We start from the raw sequence: 20,507 nt of genomic DNA on the forward strand, positions 1-20,507 counted from the left end.
GATTCGTTAACCCCTGCGCCATGACGGGAACTCCTACTATATTTTAAAAGCACAAAAACTCGATTATAGTGAGGACTTTTTGGTGATAACATTTTATGAAACAAGAGTGAAGAAATATCCTTCAACACCGCAACTATGAATGGGAACAGATTATTCATCTATTTCCCGATGCTTTGAAGACAACAATTTAGGGTTCCAGGGCTTTTCTGAAAGGGAATACTGAATATCTATTGGTGGTGGCTGTAATGATAAGGATCATTAGTAAATTCCCTGCGGGCCAATAACTGTGCCAGCAAGGGTAGAGAGGGGCAAAAATTCTGCAAAATAGCGACGCTTCGACAAACAAAAATTGCTGAGAAACAAAGCGTTCCTAAAGTGAGGAGGCTTTGCATTTCCTGGGTCCTCCTTCTGCAGCTTCTCCAGTCTCCTGGCTTGTATCTAGCTCCTAAATCTCGCCCATCCTCTCCCGGCCTCCACTGGCTGTCCAGGACGGACCCGAACCCTTAGCCTTCCTCTCAGGTTCCGCGACTGGTACCCGCAGACCTGCCCCACCCGATCCTCGGCCTCGCCCGCGCCTGCGCAGAACCTCTTCTCGCGCGAACGCTCAGCAATCACCTCCGACCTTCCCGCTAGCTGCGGAGATGTGAGGTCCCCAGCTGTTTTCATGGGGCTACGGCTTTTTTCTGTATATCAGGATTCCTTCCACTCTACGCGACCCCTCTCTCACTCCTCGGGGTCGGGCTCTTAAGGGAATGAATCCGGCCTCCAAACAGTAACCTCAAGCAACCGGACAGATGAAGGTCCTGACAGGCTGGGACGTGGGTGCTCAGGCTGCGAAACCTCCCGGCGGAGCCCCGCCTCTTAAGGCTGCTTCCTGCCTCCGCATTGGCCCGCGCGCCCGTCAGTCTCCGCCCATGGGGCCGTGCCGGCAGTCGTATCAGCTCCTCTCCTCACTACGCGGATTTACTGGTGGCCTCCCCGATATCCAGCCGACCCGGCCGGGTAGACCCTTAGCTGGCGCCGGCTCCGGGAAGCCTAGAGAAGGGGAGGGCCGGAGTCAGCTGGAGCTGAGCATCGTCCCGGTGGGCTGAGAGGCCGTGGCCTCTCCGTTCGAAGCACCACCTGTCGCGGGGCGAGACTTGTGGTAAGTCTCTGCGCGGCGCGCAGCTACGGGCGGCCTGGAGCGGCGGGGCCCGGGCGGGAGTTCCGGGATGGGAGCGGGCGCCGGCCTCCTCTCGCCGGGCCAGGGGAGCAGATTGCGGACCCGCTGTCGGCTTCCGCGCGTGAGGCCCTCAAGGTCTCCGCTTAGAGGGTGGGAAGGTGGGGTGAACGGACGGGAACGGAAGAGGCTCACCGAGTCCCGGCTGAGAACGGGGGCAGCGGGTCGGATGGCGGCGACCCTCTCTTCGGCTGTCGGCGGCTCTTCCCTGGCGCTTAGGGACGCGACTTCCCAGTCCAGGGCGCCCTCCTTCCGACTCGTAGTAAGGCCCTGAGGACTCCGTAACAGGAGCATCTTTTACCCTTTACTCCCGCGCTGGGTAAAGACCGTTTTTGTGGCTCCATATTCCTTTATCAAATAGATCTCTTCTTCTGCAGGGATGAATTAATGGTAGGATTGGGCATTTTGTTTGTATGTTGCGATTGTTCTCACTTTAAAGGAAGTTTGTTGCGGGCTAGAAAGTTCTAAGAATGGAACCGTTCTGTTCATTGATATGAAATGACATCTGCGGACTATGATTGGCAGGTTGTTGTGTTTTTTCCCCACGCTGGTGATAACCATTTCTGCTTGTATGGTATTACATTGAGATCCTGGATTTGACTTTTTTCTTTCCGAAGATAATTCTAGAAAATTTACGTTGCCTTTTGGAGTGAAGAAGCGTAATCAAAACAATTCTCAACAGACATGCTTCCTTACAAAAACGTGTTATATCTGTGTGATTTACCTTCTTAAAGTTTATGGCAGGCACGTCAAACCAAAACAGGTGATAGCATTGTTACTTCTTTTAGAGTTGCAATTGATAACAATAGAAGCTGTATTAACTGTTAATCATGGGCAGGCGCTTCTCTCTACAAGAATTATCTCGAAATAAGGCCCTGAGGTCGATACTGTTACTGTCTCTAATTTACAAATGAAGGTTAGGAAGGTTAAGTAACTTCCCCAAGATCAACAGGTTTTAAGTAGCAAAGCCTGGATTCGAAGTAAGGCAGTCTAACTTAATAGCTCCAGCCCCCTCTTAGTGCTCCATTAAAATTGTTCATGTTGTAAAGCTAATTGCAATGTAGTACTTAAAAGTTTTGGTCTTTTGTTGCCAAGCATTCTAGAAATTAGATAAGAAACAGTCGTTTCCTTAACAGCCCATACCGCCCTCCCCCATAAACACACCTGTACATGTTGTATATATACATATTCATAAACATATGTATATTCACACACTATAGTCGTCACACAAATGATATATAAAGATACACTGTGTAACGACCATAACCTGTTGAGTTACATATTAGGTTACATGGTTTGCAGAAATGAAGGAAAAAGTTCTTATCTTCTAATAGTGAACCTTTAAATAATGAGCTTTGAGCAGTGATTTGTAACCTGTATCTGATTCTTTTATGGTAATTATAAAGACTTAATTGAAAGTTAGGCATAGAGGCCAGAAATGCTGATATACCTTTACCATATGTTAATAGGGATGCTGGGCTATGCTTTTGTAAAAGTTTTTCATTCTGTTGAGAATGAAAAACTTTATTCTTGATCAGTAGTTATTCCTGAGAAAGAACTGCTTACAGGTTTCACTCTTAGAAGGTGTTTATGCATAATGTTTTTGACTTTTAATATATTTGTTATGAAAACATTAAAAATTCATAAAGGAAAAACTCATTCACCTGTTGAGAATTTCTTTTGTAAATTAACTCCTACTATCATGCTGTTTGTGCATATATTGTGTTTAATTTTATTTAAAAAACTAAACTGTTCTAAACTATGTTACATTTTATATTAAGATAAACTAAAATTAATTATAATTGATGGTGAACTTCAGACCTTAATAGCTGTATTTTAAAACATAAGTAACACTAAAAAGTGCAGATATTACCTGAGGGTCAATATTAGAGGATAAAATTCATACTAAATATCAAAATTACTCCACATTTAATAAAAAGATAACCAATTTATTAAAAGTTAACTATTGTATTTGAAGGGCACCATTTGATTATATGGCTGCATATTATACCTGCCCTGATCAATATGTCCAAATTTCAAAAGTTATGAAAAATATTTTGATTCTTCTAGTAGATACTGTTTAGGATGGCACTTGATGTTTGCCTGGATCTGTATGCCATCCATATTCTCATTGTTGACCTAGAGATTCAATTGAAAATAGTTTAAATAAATGTTAACCATGACTATCCTCATAGGCTTTTTTTTTTAAGTTATATAGGGATTCTTTTTCTTTTCTAAAACAACTTTTTATTGAAATATAGTTTATTTTACAACCTCATAGCCTTTTAGTATGGATTTGTCATTGGAAGGTGTTGATGCAGAAACAGGTATTTAGAAGGCACCTTCCAACTACCTTAGTTTATTATTACTAATAACAATAAGCTTAAATAACTAACATTTATAGAGTATTTAAAGGGCACTGTGATAAGCATCTTACATGGTTTATCTAATTTTAATCCTTAAGTGGCCCTATTTAGTAGGTCCTGTTGTTTATCATCCCCAGTTGAGTGCTAAGATAACTACAACTCAAGGAGATTGTGACTTTAACTGACTTGAGATCTTGGAGCTAGCAGTGAAGCAGTGGCAAAGCTAGGACTTAAGTCCAATGGTTTGATTCCAGAGCTTCCTTTGACCACTCTGTTGGAATGACTGAATATGGTTTTTATTGAATAAACCTAAACCTTCAAGTGAAGTCAAGCTCTTTATGTTGATGATAAAGCTCTAAGGGGCTGATACTTTATTTAAATATTGTCATTACTATACACAACTGCAAAATAGAGTTTCCCATCCCTATTTTATTGAGAAAAGTGAGGCTTTTGAGTTAGGGGTTCCCAGGCTTTTGGACTTCATGAGCGAGTTAAAAAAGAAAACAAGAAAAAAAAATATGTGGGGTTCCTATCGTGGTTCAGTGGAAATGAATCTGACTAGCATCCATGAGAACACAGGTTCGATCCCTGGCCTCACTCAGTGGGTTAAGGATCCGGGGTTGCTGTGAGCTGTGGTGTAGGTCGCAGACATGGCTCGGATCTGGTGTTCCTGTGGCTGTGGCATAGGCCATAGGCTGTAGCTCCGATTAGACCCTTAGTCTGGGAATCTGCATATGCCAAGGGGGTGGCCCTAAAAAGACAAAAATGTGTGTGTGTGTGTATTTGTGTGTGTGTGTGTGTTGGGCGGGGCGGGGGGTGGGGGTGGGGAGGGGTGTGGGTGGACAGTTGGGACCGGATGGAAGATCAGGAATTCTGTCAAGGTTATGGAGGTTCCTTTTGGCTGTGCCGGCAGCATACCAAAGTTCCCAGACCAAGGAATGAACCTGAGTCACAGCAGTGAATTCTTAACTGCTGGGTGACCAGGGAACTCCTATGGACCTTTTTAAAAACTGCTACAACCTACCATCCCTATCCTTCCAAAAGATAAAGGAAATTTTTATCACCAAAAAGGAGGGAAGATAATAATTACAACATGAAAACAAAGACAATAAATTTAGTATTATGAAAAACTGTATTACATTGTCATAGTTTTTCTCATTTGTTATGGAGGAGTGAAGCCCATGTCCCAGACTGACACCAATTCAGAGGCCATTTGGGAAAGCCTGGGTGACACAACTGATTCCACACTGGTAATTAGCTGAATCCAGATTCAGACTGACTGCAGGGCTTGTGCTCATTGCACCTGGTCAGGACTGATCTCATTTTGGTTTCCACTGGATTGAATTTCTGCTTTCTACCCCTAGCTAGAGGGCCAGGGAGAGTAATCTCTAGCAGCCAGTGGCCTAGTAATTTCAGTCCCAGTCCAGTTTATAAACACCACCCAGAGAGTAAATTCACTGCCCCCTATCCAGGGCAAGGTGGTGTAAATGACGCATCAGAAACCACAGGCATATCTCAATCCAGGAAACTCAAGTAAGCAGCTTGCCTTTTCATATTTATTCAGAATGGGAAACCCCGCCTTCTTTTGTTTCCTGTTTTTACTTCACTTATTTTTACAGTTCCTCCATCCTATCTGTCTAAGATGAGGAATTAGGTGTGGGTTTTTCCCATTTTATCTTGTTGCCTCCAGTTGGTATTAAGCCTACTATCTGTCTCTCTTTAGTCCTTCATTCTAATTTTGGCCGAGATTGGTTTTTCTCTTTAAGTAGTTTTTTAACTTATGCCTACTTGTTTTAGAGGCATTATTAAATTACTTTCATATTTTATTTTGCTAACACTTGATAATAACTTGAGTGCCATAATATTTCACTCTTTGTCTTTAATACTTTTTTGCATCTGTTCTCTCATTTGATCATTACAGGTAATCTATGAGGTAGATTTAACAGGTAATAATCTTTCATCATCCCAGAAGGAATGATACACACATCCCATACACATGTAGCAGTTCAGTATTTGATAAGAAGCAAAATTTTAACAGGAGCTGAAAATGGAAGGTTTCATGTGTCAGAGTGCTGATCTTAAGTTAACTACTGAAAGGGAAAACTGTTTCTTCCTACTCACAGACTCAGTTCTTCTGGCCATCAAATGTGAAGTTTTTTTCCCCTCCATCTAACGTTGTCCACTTCTAGGCAGGCATTGACTGGGCGCGCTATAACTTAATTCTAACACTGTCTATCCAGAGAGAGCTTCAGATCTCAAAGTCAAGGACTCTGTCCTGAAAGACTGCCCCCACTTCAGATGCCAGTGACAAGTCCCAGGTTTTGACCTATACTTCTGACCAACTGGCTGTAAATTAGGGCTTCCCACAATCCCCTCCTGGGGTTAGGTAATTTGCTATAAATGTTTCATGGGACTCAGGAAGACACTTTACTTAGATTTATCCCTTTGTTATAAAAGGATACAATAATCAGGTGGAAAAGATACATAGGACTAAATATTGGAGGTGGGGTGGGCATGGTGCATCCTTGCCCTCTGGGCTCTCCACCTGCCAGCATCTAGATGTGTTCACCCTCCTGAAAGCTCATCAACTCTCCCTGTTCAAAGTTTTTGTAGATCTTAATCTCTGTTGCTCCCACCCCCTTTGCCAGGGGTCCTGGAGTGGGGTGAAAGTTCGCACTCTCTAATAATCACTTGGCCTTTCTAGCAACCAGCTCTGTTCTGAGGTTATATAGTTGTGTCGCCTCATTAGCATAAACTCAGGTGTGATCAAAAGGGCTCCTATGAATAGCAAAAGATACTCTTGTCACTCAAGAAATTCTGGCAATTTTTAGGAGCTCTGTACCAAGAATGGGGGACCATGACCAAAGACATTTCTTATTATATCCAAGTACTGATTGAGATTTTGAGAACAGGTTTTGCATTTAGTGTCTTCTTTAAATTGTAATCGTTTGTTAGTGTTTTTTATGACGTAACATTTTTTTAGTAAAACAAGTTATTTTGTGGTATTTCTCTTATGATTCTTTTTTATTATCATTATTAAAATATATTTGGCATAAAACATTTTGTAAATTTAAGCTGTACAACCTGTTAATTTGACACATTTGTATACTGTAGTACTGATAGCACCTCTGCATGTTACATAATTATAATTTCTTTTTAGTGGTTGAAATAATTAAGTTCTAGTCTCTTTGCAAGTTTGGTGATTATAATACAGTATTGTTGTCTGTGTTCACTTTGCATTAGAGCTCTAGAACTTATTATCTCTTAGGACTCATGTTGAAAGTTTGTACCTTTAAACAACATCTGCTATATCTCTCCCTCCCCTCAATTCTCCTCTTTTGTGATTTTTGATGTGCTTATGGTCATATAGACTTCTTGTTTTTGTGACCATATTTAGGTATCACATTTATATGAAATATGCAGAATAAGTAAATTCATAAAGACAGAAAGAAGACTGGTGGTTGCAAGCAGTGGGGGAGTGGGGAAAACTGCTACATGTGTATGGGATGTGTGTATCATTCCTTCTGGGATGATGAAAATGTTTTGGAACTAGGTGGAACTGGTTGTTCCCTGTCATGAATTTTCTAAATCCCTCTGAACTGTTTACTTTAAAACAGTTAATTTTATGTTATGTGAATTTCAGCTCCATAACAATTAACCTTTAAAAAAAAATCCCAGTGTAAATCATTTGCTGCACCTCCATATATAGCCGATGGATTTCTTAGCAAATAGAAAATTCCATTAAAAAACTACTGTACAGGAGTTCCCGTCGTGGCACAGTGGTTAACGAATCCGACTAGGAACCATGAGGTTGTGGGTTCGATCCCTGGCCTTGCTCAGTGGGTTAAGGATCCGGCATTGCCGTGAGCTGTGGTGAAGGTTGCAGACACGGCTCGGATCCCGCGTTGCTGTGGCTCAGGCGTAGGCCAGCAGCTACAGCTCTGATTTGACCCCTAGCCTGGGAACCTCCATATGCCGCGGGAGCGGCCCTAGAAAAGGCAAAAAGACCAAAAAAAAAAAAAAAAAAAAAAAAAAAACTACCGCACAATAATTACAATGGCTTATAATGGTTAAAGAAATAAATGAGCATTGCAAATTGATTTTTGGTGGTGAATTGAAATACTGAACAACCTATTTTATTCCCATCAGTAAATATTTAAGGTTTAATGTATTAGTGTTCTATTTTGAAAAATTCTCATGTTTGTGGTGAATGTGAAAGAACAAAAACGTGTTTTTTAGCCAATTTGCATGATTTTTAAAATAATATTAACAGGTTTTCTAAAAACAAAAAAAAATTTTAGTATATTGAATATATTAGTATTTTAAAATTGAAAGTCTAAATTAAGAATCTGGACAGCTTCTCTTCCTTTGAATGTGTGGGCTCCAGGCTTTTCTGTTGTTTGCTCTTCAGCCTAAACTCTCCCACACCTGTCTACATTGAACTCACTTCCATGTAAACACTCACTGTTAGATGTTATTTTTTCTTAACCTTTTGGTTTCTTTCTCATGACTCATAAATAGGAGATTCATACCTTGCCACCCTTCTGTGGATTAGAAAAAGGGTAAGCATTTGGCACACTGTAGTAGGTGATACATAAAGAGTAGCAATGATTATTATCTAAGGATTTGGAGTGTCAGGAAAAGTAAATCTTTGCCTTCACTTTATTGTTAATCTTTTATAATCCCTTACAACCTGTAGAAACATAAATGTATTTTGAAAAAACTTTTTTGCTTGTGAGAAGTTAAGTTTTCTAAATCTGCTTTTGACAATTGATACCTGATATACATGCAGTTGTATATGTTTCTCATCTTTATTTGCTTTATTTTTCCCAGGTGAGAGAAATGATGTTGTCCAGATTTAAAATAGTTGCCACTCCTTGTACTCTAGCATGTCGTCATTTGCACATAAAAGAGAAAGGCAAGCCACTTATGTTGAACCCAAGAACAAACAAGGTTAGTAACATTAAAACTAACATACATTTTTCTCTCTTCCTGGTGAAGGTTTGATATGTTTTAGACTGATAAAAGTATGAAATTTCTGTATTTTGTAGCTTTATACTAAAACTGTTCACAAGTATTTGTTATTTCTGCATAAACTTTTCTCTTTTCTCCATGTTCCAAGAATCATGGCTGCTTTATACCTCCCAAATTTTGCCCTCACAATTTCTACACCAGAAAAGGATTTACTTTATTTCCTAGTTCTAGCTAAAAAAAAAAAAAAAAAATCCCCATGAAAGCAGATTGGCCAGGACTGACTTTTGGCCTGATGCAGTATATTTAGATTTACCCAGCTCAGGTCAGGTACTTATTCTGGGCCCTTGGAAAATGGGATCAAATTATAAAATCAAATTTTATCGAATGTCACCCCTTAACCCACCTTCACCCAGCTTTTTGGACACAAATCATTGTACACAAAGTGATTTTGCCATTAATCACACTAATTCAAAGGAGAGAACTCTGATCCTTTTTTTTTTAATTTTTTTTTTTACTCTTAGAGCAGAAATGATGGGCAATATCGAAGTCTAGTCTTGCCTTAATTCCTTATTCAAGCTGGGTTCAGTGGGCAAGTCCCTCTCTATTTTTTGATGGCCATATTAAATAGTAAGTAAATATAATTCTGGGAAGAGATTTCTTATAGAAAGCTTATATGAGGGTACATTCGATTTATTGTAGTGTGTGAAATTTAGCTTTTGAGAAAGGTGTATTAATTAAAGTTAAGGTATGATTTATTTTAAAACAACAGTCATCAAAAACTCACCAATCCCTTTTGTTTCTCATGGGGGGTGGGTGGTAACTGTAAAATATGGTATGTTTTGAGGCATTTCAGGCTTTCAAAAAGAAATTTGACCAAGGATCATACAGAGTGCTTTATCTTTGCTTTATTGATATCTGGCACAGAATGAGAATTCAGCAAGCAGTTAATGAATTACATGATAATTAATGAGAATTACATGAGAATTAATGAGAAATAGCCTAATCCTCTCTTGTTTTTGCCTCACCCCCCCGCCCGCAGTCTTGCTTACTGTTCAAGATGCAGCTCATGCAAAATATGGTTCTTCTATAGAGCCTTTTCATACCATCACAGACTATAATAATCTCTCACTTCTCTGAAACCCTGTAACAATTTATATCTTCCTGTTCCTATGGCAAATAATTTATACATTGCTTTGTGCTTCTTTTCATGTCTTAAGCTGTCATTGAAATAACTGATATTATTTACATCTTCATGAATTAATATTTTTAATTATATTTCAGATGTCTTTTGGTTAGGGACCATTCAGAATATTTTGTATCTTTTACAATGCCACGGATATAGAAACATTTGATACATATGCTAGTTTTATTTTATTTTTATCCTTATAAAAACTATTTAAAATATACTTTGAGGCATTATAAGAAATTTTTTAAGTACATTAAGTGGCAAGTGAACTTTGAGGAGGAGAATAGTGTAAATGCACTATAGTACTTCTATAAAGAATATAAAATTTAGGGATTTCCCACTGTGGTACAGTGGGTTAAGGATCCAGTGTTGTCTCTGCAGCTGCTTGGGTTGCTGCTGAGGCATGGATTTGATCCTTGGCCCAGTGCAGCAGATCTGGCATTGCCACTGCTGTGGCTCTGATTCATTCCTTGGCCTGGGTGTGCCACAGGTGCACCCAAAAAAGAAAAAATATATGCATAAAATTTAATGTTCTGGCCCTCTAAAATCTCTAAGGTTGTATAGCATTTCTCTGGTTACCTAATTGAAGGATAGCTTCTGGAATTCCCTTAAGAATTGGGAAGAATTTTTTTGATGTGTTTGTTTAAGAAGGAACACAGACTAGTGATTCCCAATTTGAGGATTATTCATGAACTCCTGGAGGACTTACCATGTAAATAAATCAGGTTTGTGCTTCAAACACTGTAAACTAAATAATTTTCACATATTTATCAATAATGTTTTAAGAGTATATTGCTGCTGTGATTGAAATAGTAATTAAAGGCAGTACTGAATTCTTAATCCTTTCAAAGTTATGTCTGTAATTAGTGTCTACTAAAGGTATAATGGTAATGGTTATTATGTCTTTGATACTTTCTTACTTACTGTGGTAAACATAAATGTTTGATGTATATAATTTTAGCCACTTGAAAGTGTGCAGTTGGGTGACATTAGGTACATTCAGTATTGTGCATCCATCGCCACCACCTGGTCCAGAACTTTTCATCACCCTAAATGGAAACCCATTGTCCTTTAAGCAGTCACTCCCCATTTCCCCCTTCCCCTCCTCAGCCCTGGCAACTGAGATTTTTTTTGTTTCTATGGATTTACCTATTACGGTAAGAATAAAATTTTTATGATTTTTTTTTACATACTTGAAAGGATTGAATATCATTATGCCAGATTATGATTAGGAGTTTAAGTGCTAATTTGAACTCTGCCATTTACTAGCCATTAAACTGACAAATCACTGAACCTTTTAGATCTCAGTTTTTTCACTTAAAAAATGTGAGTAATAGCATTTTGAAACATTCACCGGGCTATACATGTGTAAGATTGGATTTCTCTTTTTTTACCCATGCTCACTTGGCTACTTTTCTAATAACTTTTGTGAAACTCAGCTCTTCCATGAGCTGTGGTGTGGGTTGCAGATTCCACTCAGATCTGGCTTTGGTGTGGCTGTGGTGTAGACCAGCACTTGCAGCTCTGATTTGACCCCTAGCCTGGGAACCTCCATATGCCATGGGTGCAGCCCTGAAAAGACAAGAAAAAAAAAATGAAACTCAGTTCTGCATCCTTTCCTCTAGGATGTTTTCACTTCCTGGTTTGTATCTGGAGCTCTGGTTTTATGATTCTTAGTTCTATGGGGGTTTTCGTGTGTTCATTTGTTTCGATTTTAACTTCCCCTGGCTAGTTCTCTAATAGATAAACAAATTCACATTTTTCTTGTGACTCTTATTATGTATACAAATAATATTATGACTAATAAAAGAAAGAATCACACTCCTACCACCCCAACATATCATCTACTTTTATTTTGCCATGACCCCCTTAAAAGTATATAGTAATTACTTTTAGAGTTCCCATTGTGGCTCAGTGGTTAACAAACCCAACTAGTATCCGTGAGGACTTGGGTTAGATCCCTGGCCATGCTCAATGGGTTAAGGATCCTGTGTTGCCATGAGCTGAGCTGTTGTCACAGACTTGGCTTGGATCCCCCATTGCAGTGGCTGTGGCATAGGCCAGCAGCTACAGCTCCAATTTGACCCCTAGCATGGGAACTTCCATATGCTGCAGGTGCAGCCCTAAAAAAATAATAGAAAAATAAAAGTCATTGAAAGTATATAGTAATTATTTTTAAGATTGTAGTATACGATTTTATATGCCATTTTACCACTGGGAAAAGTATATTATAAATAATCTTCATGATGTTTCATAAGCCTTATGATATATGGCTGTATAATAGTTCAGTTTTGGAATCTGTCTACTGATTCAAAGATTGATAAGAGTCCCAGCTTGACCCCTTCCTGGCTATGTAATGTTCTGTGTAGATAAAAACTATAGATCCCAATTTCCGTATCTAAATTGCCGTGAAAAAAAAAATTCTGAAGCTACTTTAGGCACTGTAAATTTGAGTTATTCATTTTATCATTTAGTCATGACCCTATTGTATACTGTTTCCAGTTTTGACATCATAAATCATCAGACACTAGTCATATTATCATTTTTATAAATAAATGGGTAATTTTTTATCCCTGACAAATTATTCTAGCTGCATTTAGGAGGGAAAAATAGAAATGGCTTTTTAGGAGTTCCCGTCGTGGCGCAGTGGTTAACGAGTCCGACTAGGAACCATGAGGTTGTGAGTTCGATCCCTGCCCTTGCTCAGTGGGTTAACGATCCAGCGTTGCCGTGAGCTGTGGTGTAGGTTGCAGATGCGGCTCGGATCCCGCGTTGCTGTGGCTCCGGCGTAGGCTGGCAGCTACAGCTCCGATTCGACCCCTAGCCTGGGAACCTCCATATGCCGCAGGATCGGCCCAAAGAAATAGCAAAAAGACAAAAAAAAAAAAAAAAGGCTTTTTATTTCCCCTTAGTATGCTTACCTGCACACTGAAGTGTCTAGTTAAGGGATTTTTATCAATATTGACTTATTTGGAGAAATGGCATATGTCTAAAAGAAAATAGCCCAGGATCAGCTGAAGGTGGTATACTTCTATGTAAAATGGGAGGGCATAGCAGTTGTATAGATGAACAAAAGACAGATTTGGTGGAACAAGTGGCATTGGAAGACAGAAAAGAGAGGGAGAAGGGCAGGTGAGAGGAAGATTGCTTCTGCTGTTAAAAAACTAATCAAGGCATCTATTTTAGACTATGTCATCTTCACTTATTAAGTGAAGGCTAGCAAATTTAAAAATTTTATCAACTACTAACATAAATACTTAATACATAAAATTATTTCTTTAATAATCTTTTGGGAGTTCCTGTTGTGGCTAAGAGAGTTAAGAGCCTAACTAGTATCCATGAGGATGCGGGTTTGATCCCTAGCCTTGCTCAGTGGATTAAGGATCCTGCATTGAACTGAGCTGTGGTGTAGGTCATGGGATCCTGCATTGCTGTGGCTTAGGCTGGCAGCTGCACCTCCAGTTCGACCTCCTAGCCTGGGAACCTCTATATGCCGTGGGTGCTGCCCTAAAGTAATAGTAATAATATAAAAATAATAATCTTTTAATTTCTACTGTGCATTATAAATAAAACACTTTTGAGTGTCCCTTAAATCTAAATAGGCAGTGAAACCTTGTGTAGTCAACTCATTTATCTTTGGCAATAGGATAGGTAAAACACTTTTAAATGAATTGCACAGTTTGTTTGTAACTATATGAAAATACAGGGGTTTTAACCCTTTTATATTTTCCAGCCTTAGATAAAATCTTCCAAGGAGAAACATGAGACAGGGAGGATTTAGTGATTTGAGTCTTCTCTTTTTTTTTCTCTTTTTTTGTTCTAGTTAAAGGTTTGTTATTTTTGTAGTTCTTTCTGAAGAACCAACTTTTAACTTTTTATTTTTTTCAATTTTTTTGTTTTTTTATTTTCACTCTGATCTTTATTATTTCCTTCTTTCTTGCTCAAGTTTTAGTTCGCTCTTTTTCCTCCCCTTGGTTTCTTAAGGTGGAAGGTTATGTGATGGATTTCAGATCATTCTACTTTTTTAAGCTACATTTTCAGCTACATTTTAATTATTATTATTTTCATTGTGTCCTAAAGTTTGGTTATGTATGTTTTACTTGGTCTTAAACTATCTTTTTATTTCCCTGGTGCTTCTCTGACCAGTTGGGTTTTTTAAAGAGTGTGTTGTTTAAGGTCAAAATACTTGTGAATTTCCCAGATTTCCTTCTGTTGTTGATTTCTAATCTCATTGCATTGTGGTTGGAGATCATATTTTGGATGACTTAAATCCTGTTAAATTTATTGAGACTTGTTTTATGGCCTGATGAGTGGTATGTTCTGGAGAATATTCCTTGTGCACTTGAGAAGAAAGTGTATCTTGCCTCCTTTGAGTGATGTGTCTGCTAGGTCTAGTTGTTTTATAGTATTGTTCCAGTCTTCTATTGTTGGTTTTCTGTCTAGTTGTTTTCTCCATTATTGAGAGTGAGATACCGACTTTCAGCTTGTTATCTTTCTTCCTAACTCTGTCAGTTTTTGCTTTGTATTTTGGTCCTCTTTTGTTATGTTACAAAATATGTTTATAATTGTTGTATCTTCTTAGTGGATTGGCCCTTTCAGCAAAATGCCCTCCTTTAGTAACAGTATTTGTTCCAAAGTCTATTTTGTCTGTTATTAATACTTCAGCTCTCTTTTGGTTACTATTGACATGGTGTATCTCTATCCATCCTTTTACTTTCTACCTATTTGTGTCTTTGAATGTGTGTCTCCTGTAGTCAGCATATAATTGGATCATGTTATTTTATCCATTCTGCCAATCCCTGCCTTTTAATTATAGTGTTTAATCCATCTACATTAATGTAATGGCTCGGGTTTATGATTTATGTCTATTTTCTATTTGTTTTAAACGTCTTATGTTGTTTTTGTTCCTCTTTCCGCCACTGTTCCCTTCATTTGTGTTAAATATTTTTTATACCATTTTAAATTCCCTTGTCTTTTACTGCCTATTTCTGAGTTATTTTCTTGTGGTTTTCCCTGGGGATCACAATTACCATCTTTATAACAATCTAGTTCAGTTGGTTACCAATTTAAATAGCATACCAAAACTTTGCTCGTGAAGAGGTCTGTTTTCCTCCTTTGTGCTGATTTGTCATTCGGGTTACATTTTATACATTGCGTGGCTATCAACATAGATTTATAATGATTGCTTTGTAAAACTGTCTTTAAAATCAAGGAGAAGAGCTACAGAAAACTACATTTATACTGTCTTTTATATTATGTAGTCATCTTATCCATGTTATTTCTTTGTGTAGAGTTGTTACTGTCTAGTGTCTCTCACTTAGGCCTGAAGAACTTCCTTTAGTATTTCTTGTGAGACATGTCTGCTAGCTATGAATTCTCTGTTTTTGTTTATCTGGGAATGTCTTAATTTCTCCATTTTTGAGGAATAGTTTTGTAGGATTTAGAAGTTCTTGGTTGGCAGTTTATTTTTCTTTGAGCACTGTTTGGAGCATGGCCTACATGGTTTATGATAAGAAATTAGTTGTTACTCTTTTTAAGGATCCCCTCTGTGTGATGAGTCACTTCTCTTTGCTCTCAGAGTTCTCCTTTTGTCTTTGGCTTTTGACAATTTGATTATGATATGTCTAGGGGTAGAGCTCTTCAAAGCTTCAGGTCTTTCTTGATTGGAGCTATTGAGCTTGTGTGTAGAATAATGCGTCTCATCAAATTTGGAAAGTTTTTAGCCATTATTTTTTTCAAATATTCTTTATCCTTTTCTCTTCCCACCACTGGGACTCCTGTTATGCATATGTTGGCATTCCTGATGCTATCTCTTAGGTCTGTTCATATTTATTCTTTATTTTTCCTTTCTGTTTCTCAAGCTGGATTATCTCAGCTGACCCATCTTTTAAATCTGATGATTTTTTTTCTTTCACCACTGGACTCTACCATTGAGCCCCTTTGGTGAATTTTAAATTTCAGTTGTTTAGTTTGAATTCCAGTATTTCTATTTGGTTACTTTTTATAGTTTCTCTATTTATTGATATTTCTCTATTTAGTGGAATGTCATTCTCATACTTTTAGTTTGTTAGACAATGGTGTGCTTTAGTTATTTGGATATATTTAGAATAATTTTTTTCTTTTTAAAATAGAAGTATAGTTGATTTACAGTATTTCAGATGAACAGCAAAGTGATTCAGTTTATGTATATGTAAAGAATATATACACATAGATATATATTATTTTTCAGATTTTTTCCATTATAGCCTATTATAAGATATTGAATATAGTTCCTTATGCTATATAGTAGGTCCTTGTTGTTTATCTGTTTTATATATAGTAGTGTGTTAATCCCAAATTCCCGATTTATCCCTTTCCTGGAATAACTAAAGTCGTTATCTAGTAAGTACAGAGTTTGAGCTTCCCCAAGGATGATTTCAGTTAATAGCCCTTTTTCCTATGTATGAGTCAGACTTTGTGTGGTTTTGTTTGTTTTTTTGCATGCCTTATGATTTTTTGTTGAAAACTAGACTTTTTATTTTTGGTTATTTTTTTTTAACCACACCCACGACATAGGGAAGTTCCCAGGCCAGAGATTGAATCTGAGCCTAAGATGCAACATGCGCTGCAGGTGCAGCAATGCTAGATTTGTTAACCCAGTGCACCAGGCTGGGGATTGAACCTGCACCTCCACAGTGACCTGAGCCACTGCAGTCAGATTCTTAACCCATTTTTGCCACAGCAGGAGCTCTGAAAACAAAACGTTTTAAATAATGTGGCTGCCCTTGAAACCAGATATTCATTGCTCCCAGGGTTTGTTATATTGCAATTGTCTATTTAGTGCTGTTTCTCAACCAATTCATTATTTTTGTTGTATATATCCATGGAAGTCTCAGCTTTGTGAGCTTTGTGATCAGCTAATGATTAGATGGAAACCTAAAATACCTAGAACCATAGGTCTCCCATTCTTTGCCAAAGGGCTCTGTGTACCTGTTGGGGTGTGCCTTCAGTACTCAGGCAGTTGACAGCTACACATCAAGCCTCACTTCCTGCTAACAGCCTCAAGGTTAGCTAGAGGTGGGAGCTTAGGGCTTTCTCAAGTCTTTCTTCGACATACCTACAGCTATGCATATGACCTTCTAGATTCTCAGGAATATATCCTGATTTTTTAAAGCCCTCCATGGGCATCTCGTTTCTCAGCTTTCCTTTTCAGCTTTTTGGTTAGCCTGTTATTTGTCCCATCTGCCTTGGAGAGCTGCTGTGTTAAATAATTGCCTTTATTAAGGTCTTCTTGGGGAAAGGCTGTTCACAATTCCTGAGCTCTAAGGCAGGTCAAATAAAGACAGACTTGCAAGTGGGATCTTCCAGGTCAAATAATGACAGTTGCCTGCAAGTGGGGCTTTAGAAGAATCTCCAACTCCTCCTACCTTCTCTGGTGACTGCTAGGCTCTAATTTTCAAAGTGATTGTTTCACAGTGATTGTTGTTTTCAAGGTTGCTGTTGAGCTGGGGAGGAGAAAATAGGAATAAGGCAAGTTAAAAATGCCGTGAAGCTTGCTCTTCTTACTGAAATCCAGCAGGTTTTCCTGAATAAATGCTCCACAATTGCTGAAACCTTTGCTTAATTTACAGTATTCTTTAAAAGTTGATTCTGATCATCTGGCCAGGGTTCTTACTTTTGGAAGTAAGTTACTTATTTTTGGAAGTCCTTACTCTGGCATTTTTACTGACATAATTTTGATACAAATTATTTAACCCATAGCTGAATACCAGAAATTAAAAAAGTGTATTACATGGGGTAATTTTTTTCTTTTCTTTTTCTTTCTTTTTTTTTTCTTTTTCTTTTTCTTTTTAGGCCCGAACCTGTAGCATATGGAAGTTCCCAGGCTAGGGGTCAAGTCAGAGCTGCAGTTGCCAGCCTATACCACAGCCACATCCGTGTTAGATCCGAGACATGTCTGCAACCTACACTGCAGTTCATGGCAACACTGGATCCTTAACTCACTGAGTGGGGCCAGGGATTGAACCCACATCCTCATAGATACTAGTTGGGTTCATTACCACTGAGCCACAACAGAAACCCCAGTTAATTTTTTCTTAAGTATCATTTCTTCCCCCTTCTTTTCAGCCTCACTCTTTTCTAGTAAGGGTAGCCTCTTGGTTTGGTTTGTGTTCTTTTAGAGTGTATTCTGTTGATTTCTTTCTTTCTTTCTTTCTTTTTTTTAATTTTATGGCCACACCCATGGCATACGAAAGTTCCAGGGGTTGAATCCGAGCCACAGCTGCAACTTATGCTGCAGCTTTTCCAATGCCAGATCCTTTAATCTACTGCACTGGGCTGGGAATCAAACCCATCCACCTCTGCATCAACCTGAGCTGCTGCGGTCGAAATCTGAACCCACTGTACCATGGAAGGAATTCCTGATTTCATTTTTAATACATGCATGCATTTGTGTATTATATGAACTTTATGGGAGTTTTCTAAACATAACAATTAACAGTTTGTTTTGATTTTCAACTTGATTTTTTTTCCTGTGTGTCTGGGAGATCTTTCTACTACACCCTTAGAGATGTATAACTGTTTGTATGGAATACCACAGGTTCCTTATGCTTCCACGATTGATGGACTTTTAGTTTGTATTGGACAAGAGAACTAGAAACAGTGCTACAATTAATCTCTTCATGTATGCCTCTTTATATATGAATATTTCTCAAAGATAACTAGGTAGAAGTAAGTATGCACATTCAAGATAGGGAAATGACCTAAGTGTCCCAGATGAATGGATAAAGAAGGCACGGTGTATAAATACACAATGAAATATCACTCAGCCATAAACAAGACTGAAATTCTGCCATTTGCACCAATATGGGTGGACCTAGAGAGTATTAATGCTTAGTAGGGAAAGAAGTCAAAGACAAATGCTGTATAATATCACTTACATGTGGAATCTGAAAAATAAAACATAAATGGATATAATGAAATAGAAACAGACTCACAGATAATAGAGAACAAACTAGTGGTTAACATTGAGAGGGAGACAGGGAAGGGGAATGATAAGGGTAGATGATTAAGAGGTACAAACTATTTTGTATAGAATGAATAAACCACAAAGACAGAGAAATATAGCCATTATTTTATAATCATTTTAAATGGAGTTTAATCTATAAATATATTGAATCATTGTTGTACACCTGAAGCTAATACTATAAATCAATTAAAAAATAAATTATATGCATTTTAAAAATCTGATATGTTAAAATTGTCTTCAAAAAGCCTAAACTGGTTTATATCCCCAGTAATAGTATGTGAGAGTAATCCTTTTACCATACCCTCACCAATACTAGGTATGATAAATCTTATAAATTTTTGAAAGTTTGTGCAAAAATATCTTGTTGATCTTTTTAAGTTTATGTTTAAATTACATTTGTTAAGTCAACACCACTGCTGTCCTCATAAGTAATAATTTTTAATCCTTTTATTTTTCCTTTTCAGGGAATGGCATTTACATTACAGGAACGACAAATGCTGGGTCTTCAAGGACTTCTACCTCCCAAAATAGAGACACAAGATATTCAAGCTTTACGATTCCACAGAAACGTGAAAAAGTTGAATGGCCCTTTGGAAAAGTAAGAGTTGATTAGGTGTTTAGTTTTGGGGGTTTTTTTTTCTTTTTTTTTTTTTTCTTTGAGCTGCTCCTGCAGCATATGGAAGTTCCCAGGCTTAGGGTTTGAATTGGAGCTTTAGCTACCAGCTTACACTGCAGCTTAGGGCAACACTGAATTCTTAACCCACTGAGTAAGGCCAGGGATGGAACCCATATCCTCATGGACACTATGTTGGGTTCTTAACCTGCTGAGCCACAACGGGAACTCCAGAAATCAATTTTTTATGACTAAAATCACAGAATCGGATGTTAGAAGCAGAGGCATCATCTAATTTTTACCCATAACAGCTTTTATTGACTGCCTACTTTTTGTGTGACATTGCTAGCCACTAAGGATATAAAACGGATAATAGATAGGGTGATCATATAATATATCATCCAGTCCGGGACACTTTGGGGAGTAAAAAAGTAACTGAAGCTGTCTTAGGCAAAATAGAATGTATGGCCTTCCCAGTATTTCACAGCCTGCCTAGATTCTAGGAGCTCATCAGCCATTGTATTATGACTCTTGTTGTACTCTGAGCTACAGTGTACAGAACAGTGAGTGAAAAGGACATGCAGAATACATTCTGGAATCATGAAGAGGGGCACCAGACCCAGCTTGGGGAGTTACTTCCTGGAGGAAGTGATGCCTGAGCTGAATTTGAAACAATATGTTACAGGGAGCAGGCAAAATGAGAAAGAAGGGCAGGGCCTTCTGGGTAGAGGGATCAGTCTGACTATAGGATTAAAAAATATTTATTGGCTTTGTAAAATATTGAGGATTATTGGATATTGGTTAGTAGTGAGAGTGGTTTCTTTGACATTATGGGGCAAAAGGGAGATTGCAGTAGGTTGAAATGAATGACGGGGAGGGAAATGCACCAGGATGTTTAGATAAGAGGGGGAGGGAAGATGTTGAACAGTAAGTAAAGTAGGATTTGTGTTTAAGGGGTGTATTCCAGACTGGAAGGAAATTGAGTGCATTCATAGCTATGAGGAATGTCCCCAGGATAAAGGATAATTGATCTGGGAGAAAGAAAAGGGCATAGGGTCAAATGCAGAGGTACAGAGGCTGGCCTTGAACAAGAAATAAGAACAGCTTATTCTCTGAGGCAAGAGCAAAGAAGATAAATACAG

General features: G+C 38.3%; 1 protein-coding gene across 1 annotated transcript in view; it reads left to right on the plus strand.

The window, feature by feature from the left end:
* The first annotated feature begins 934 nt into the window (after positions 1 to 934).
* The window catches only part of ME2 (malic enzyme 2), a 58,041-nt gene continuing 38,468 nt past the window's right edge, over positions 935 to 20,507 (plus strand). Inside the window, exons 1-3 of the mRNA XM_047765111.1 lie at positions 935 to 1,144; positions 8,419 to 8,538; positions 19,217 to 19,350. Coding sequence (XP_047621067.1) covers positions 8,428 to 8,538; positions 19,217 to 19,350 — 245 coding nt within the window. The 5' untranslated portion in view covers positions 935 to 1,144; positions 8,419 to 8,427. The remainder of the gene's footprint in view (positions 1,145 to 8,418; positions 8,539 to 19,216; positions 19,351 to 20,507) is intronic.

Source organism: Phacochoerus africanus, chromosome 2 (assembly GCF_016906955.1).
Source record: "Phacochoerus africanus isolate WHEZ1 chromosome 2, ROS_Pafr_v1, whole genome shotgun sequence".
Lineage (NCBI taxonomy): Eukaryota > Metazoa > Chordata > Mammalia > Artiodactyla > Suidae > Phacochoerus > Phacochoerus africanus.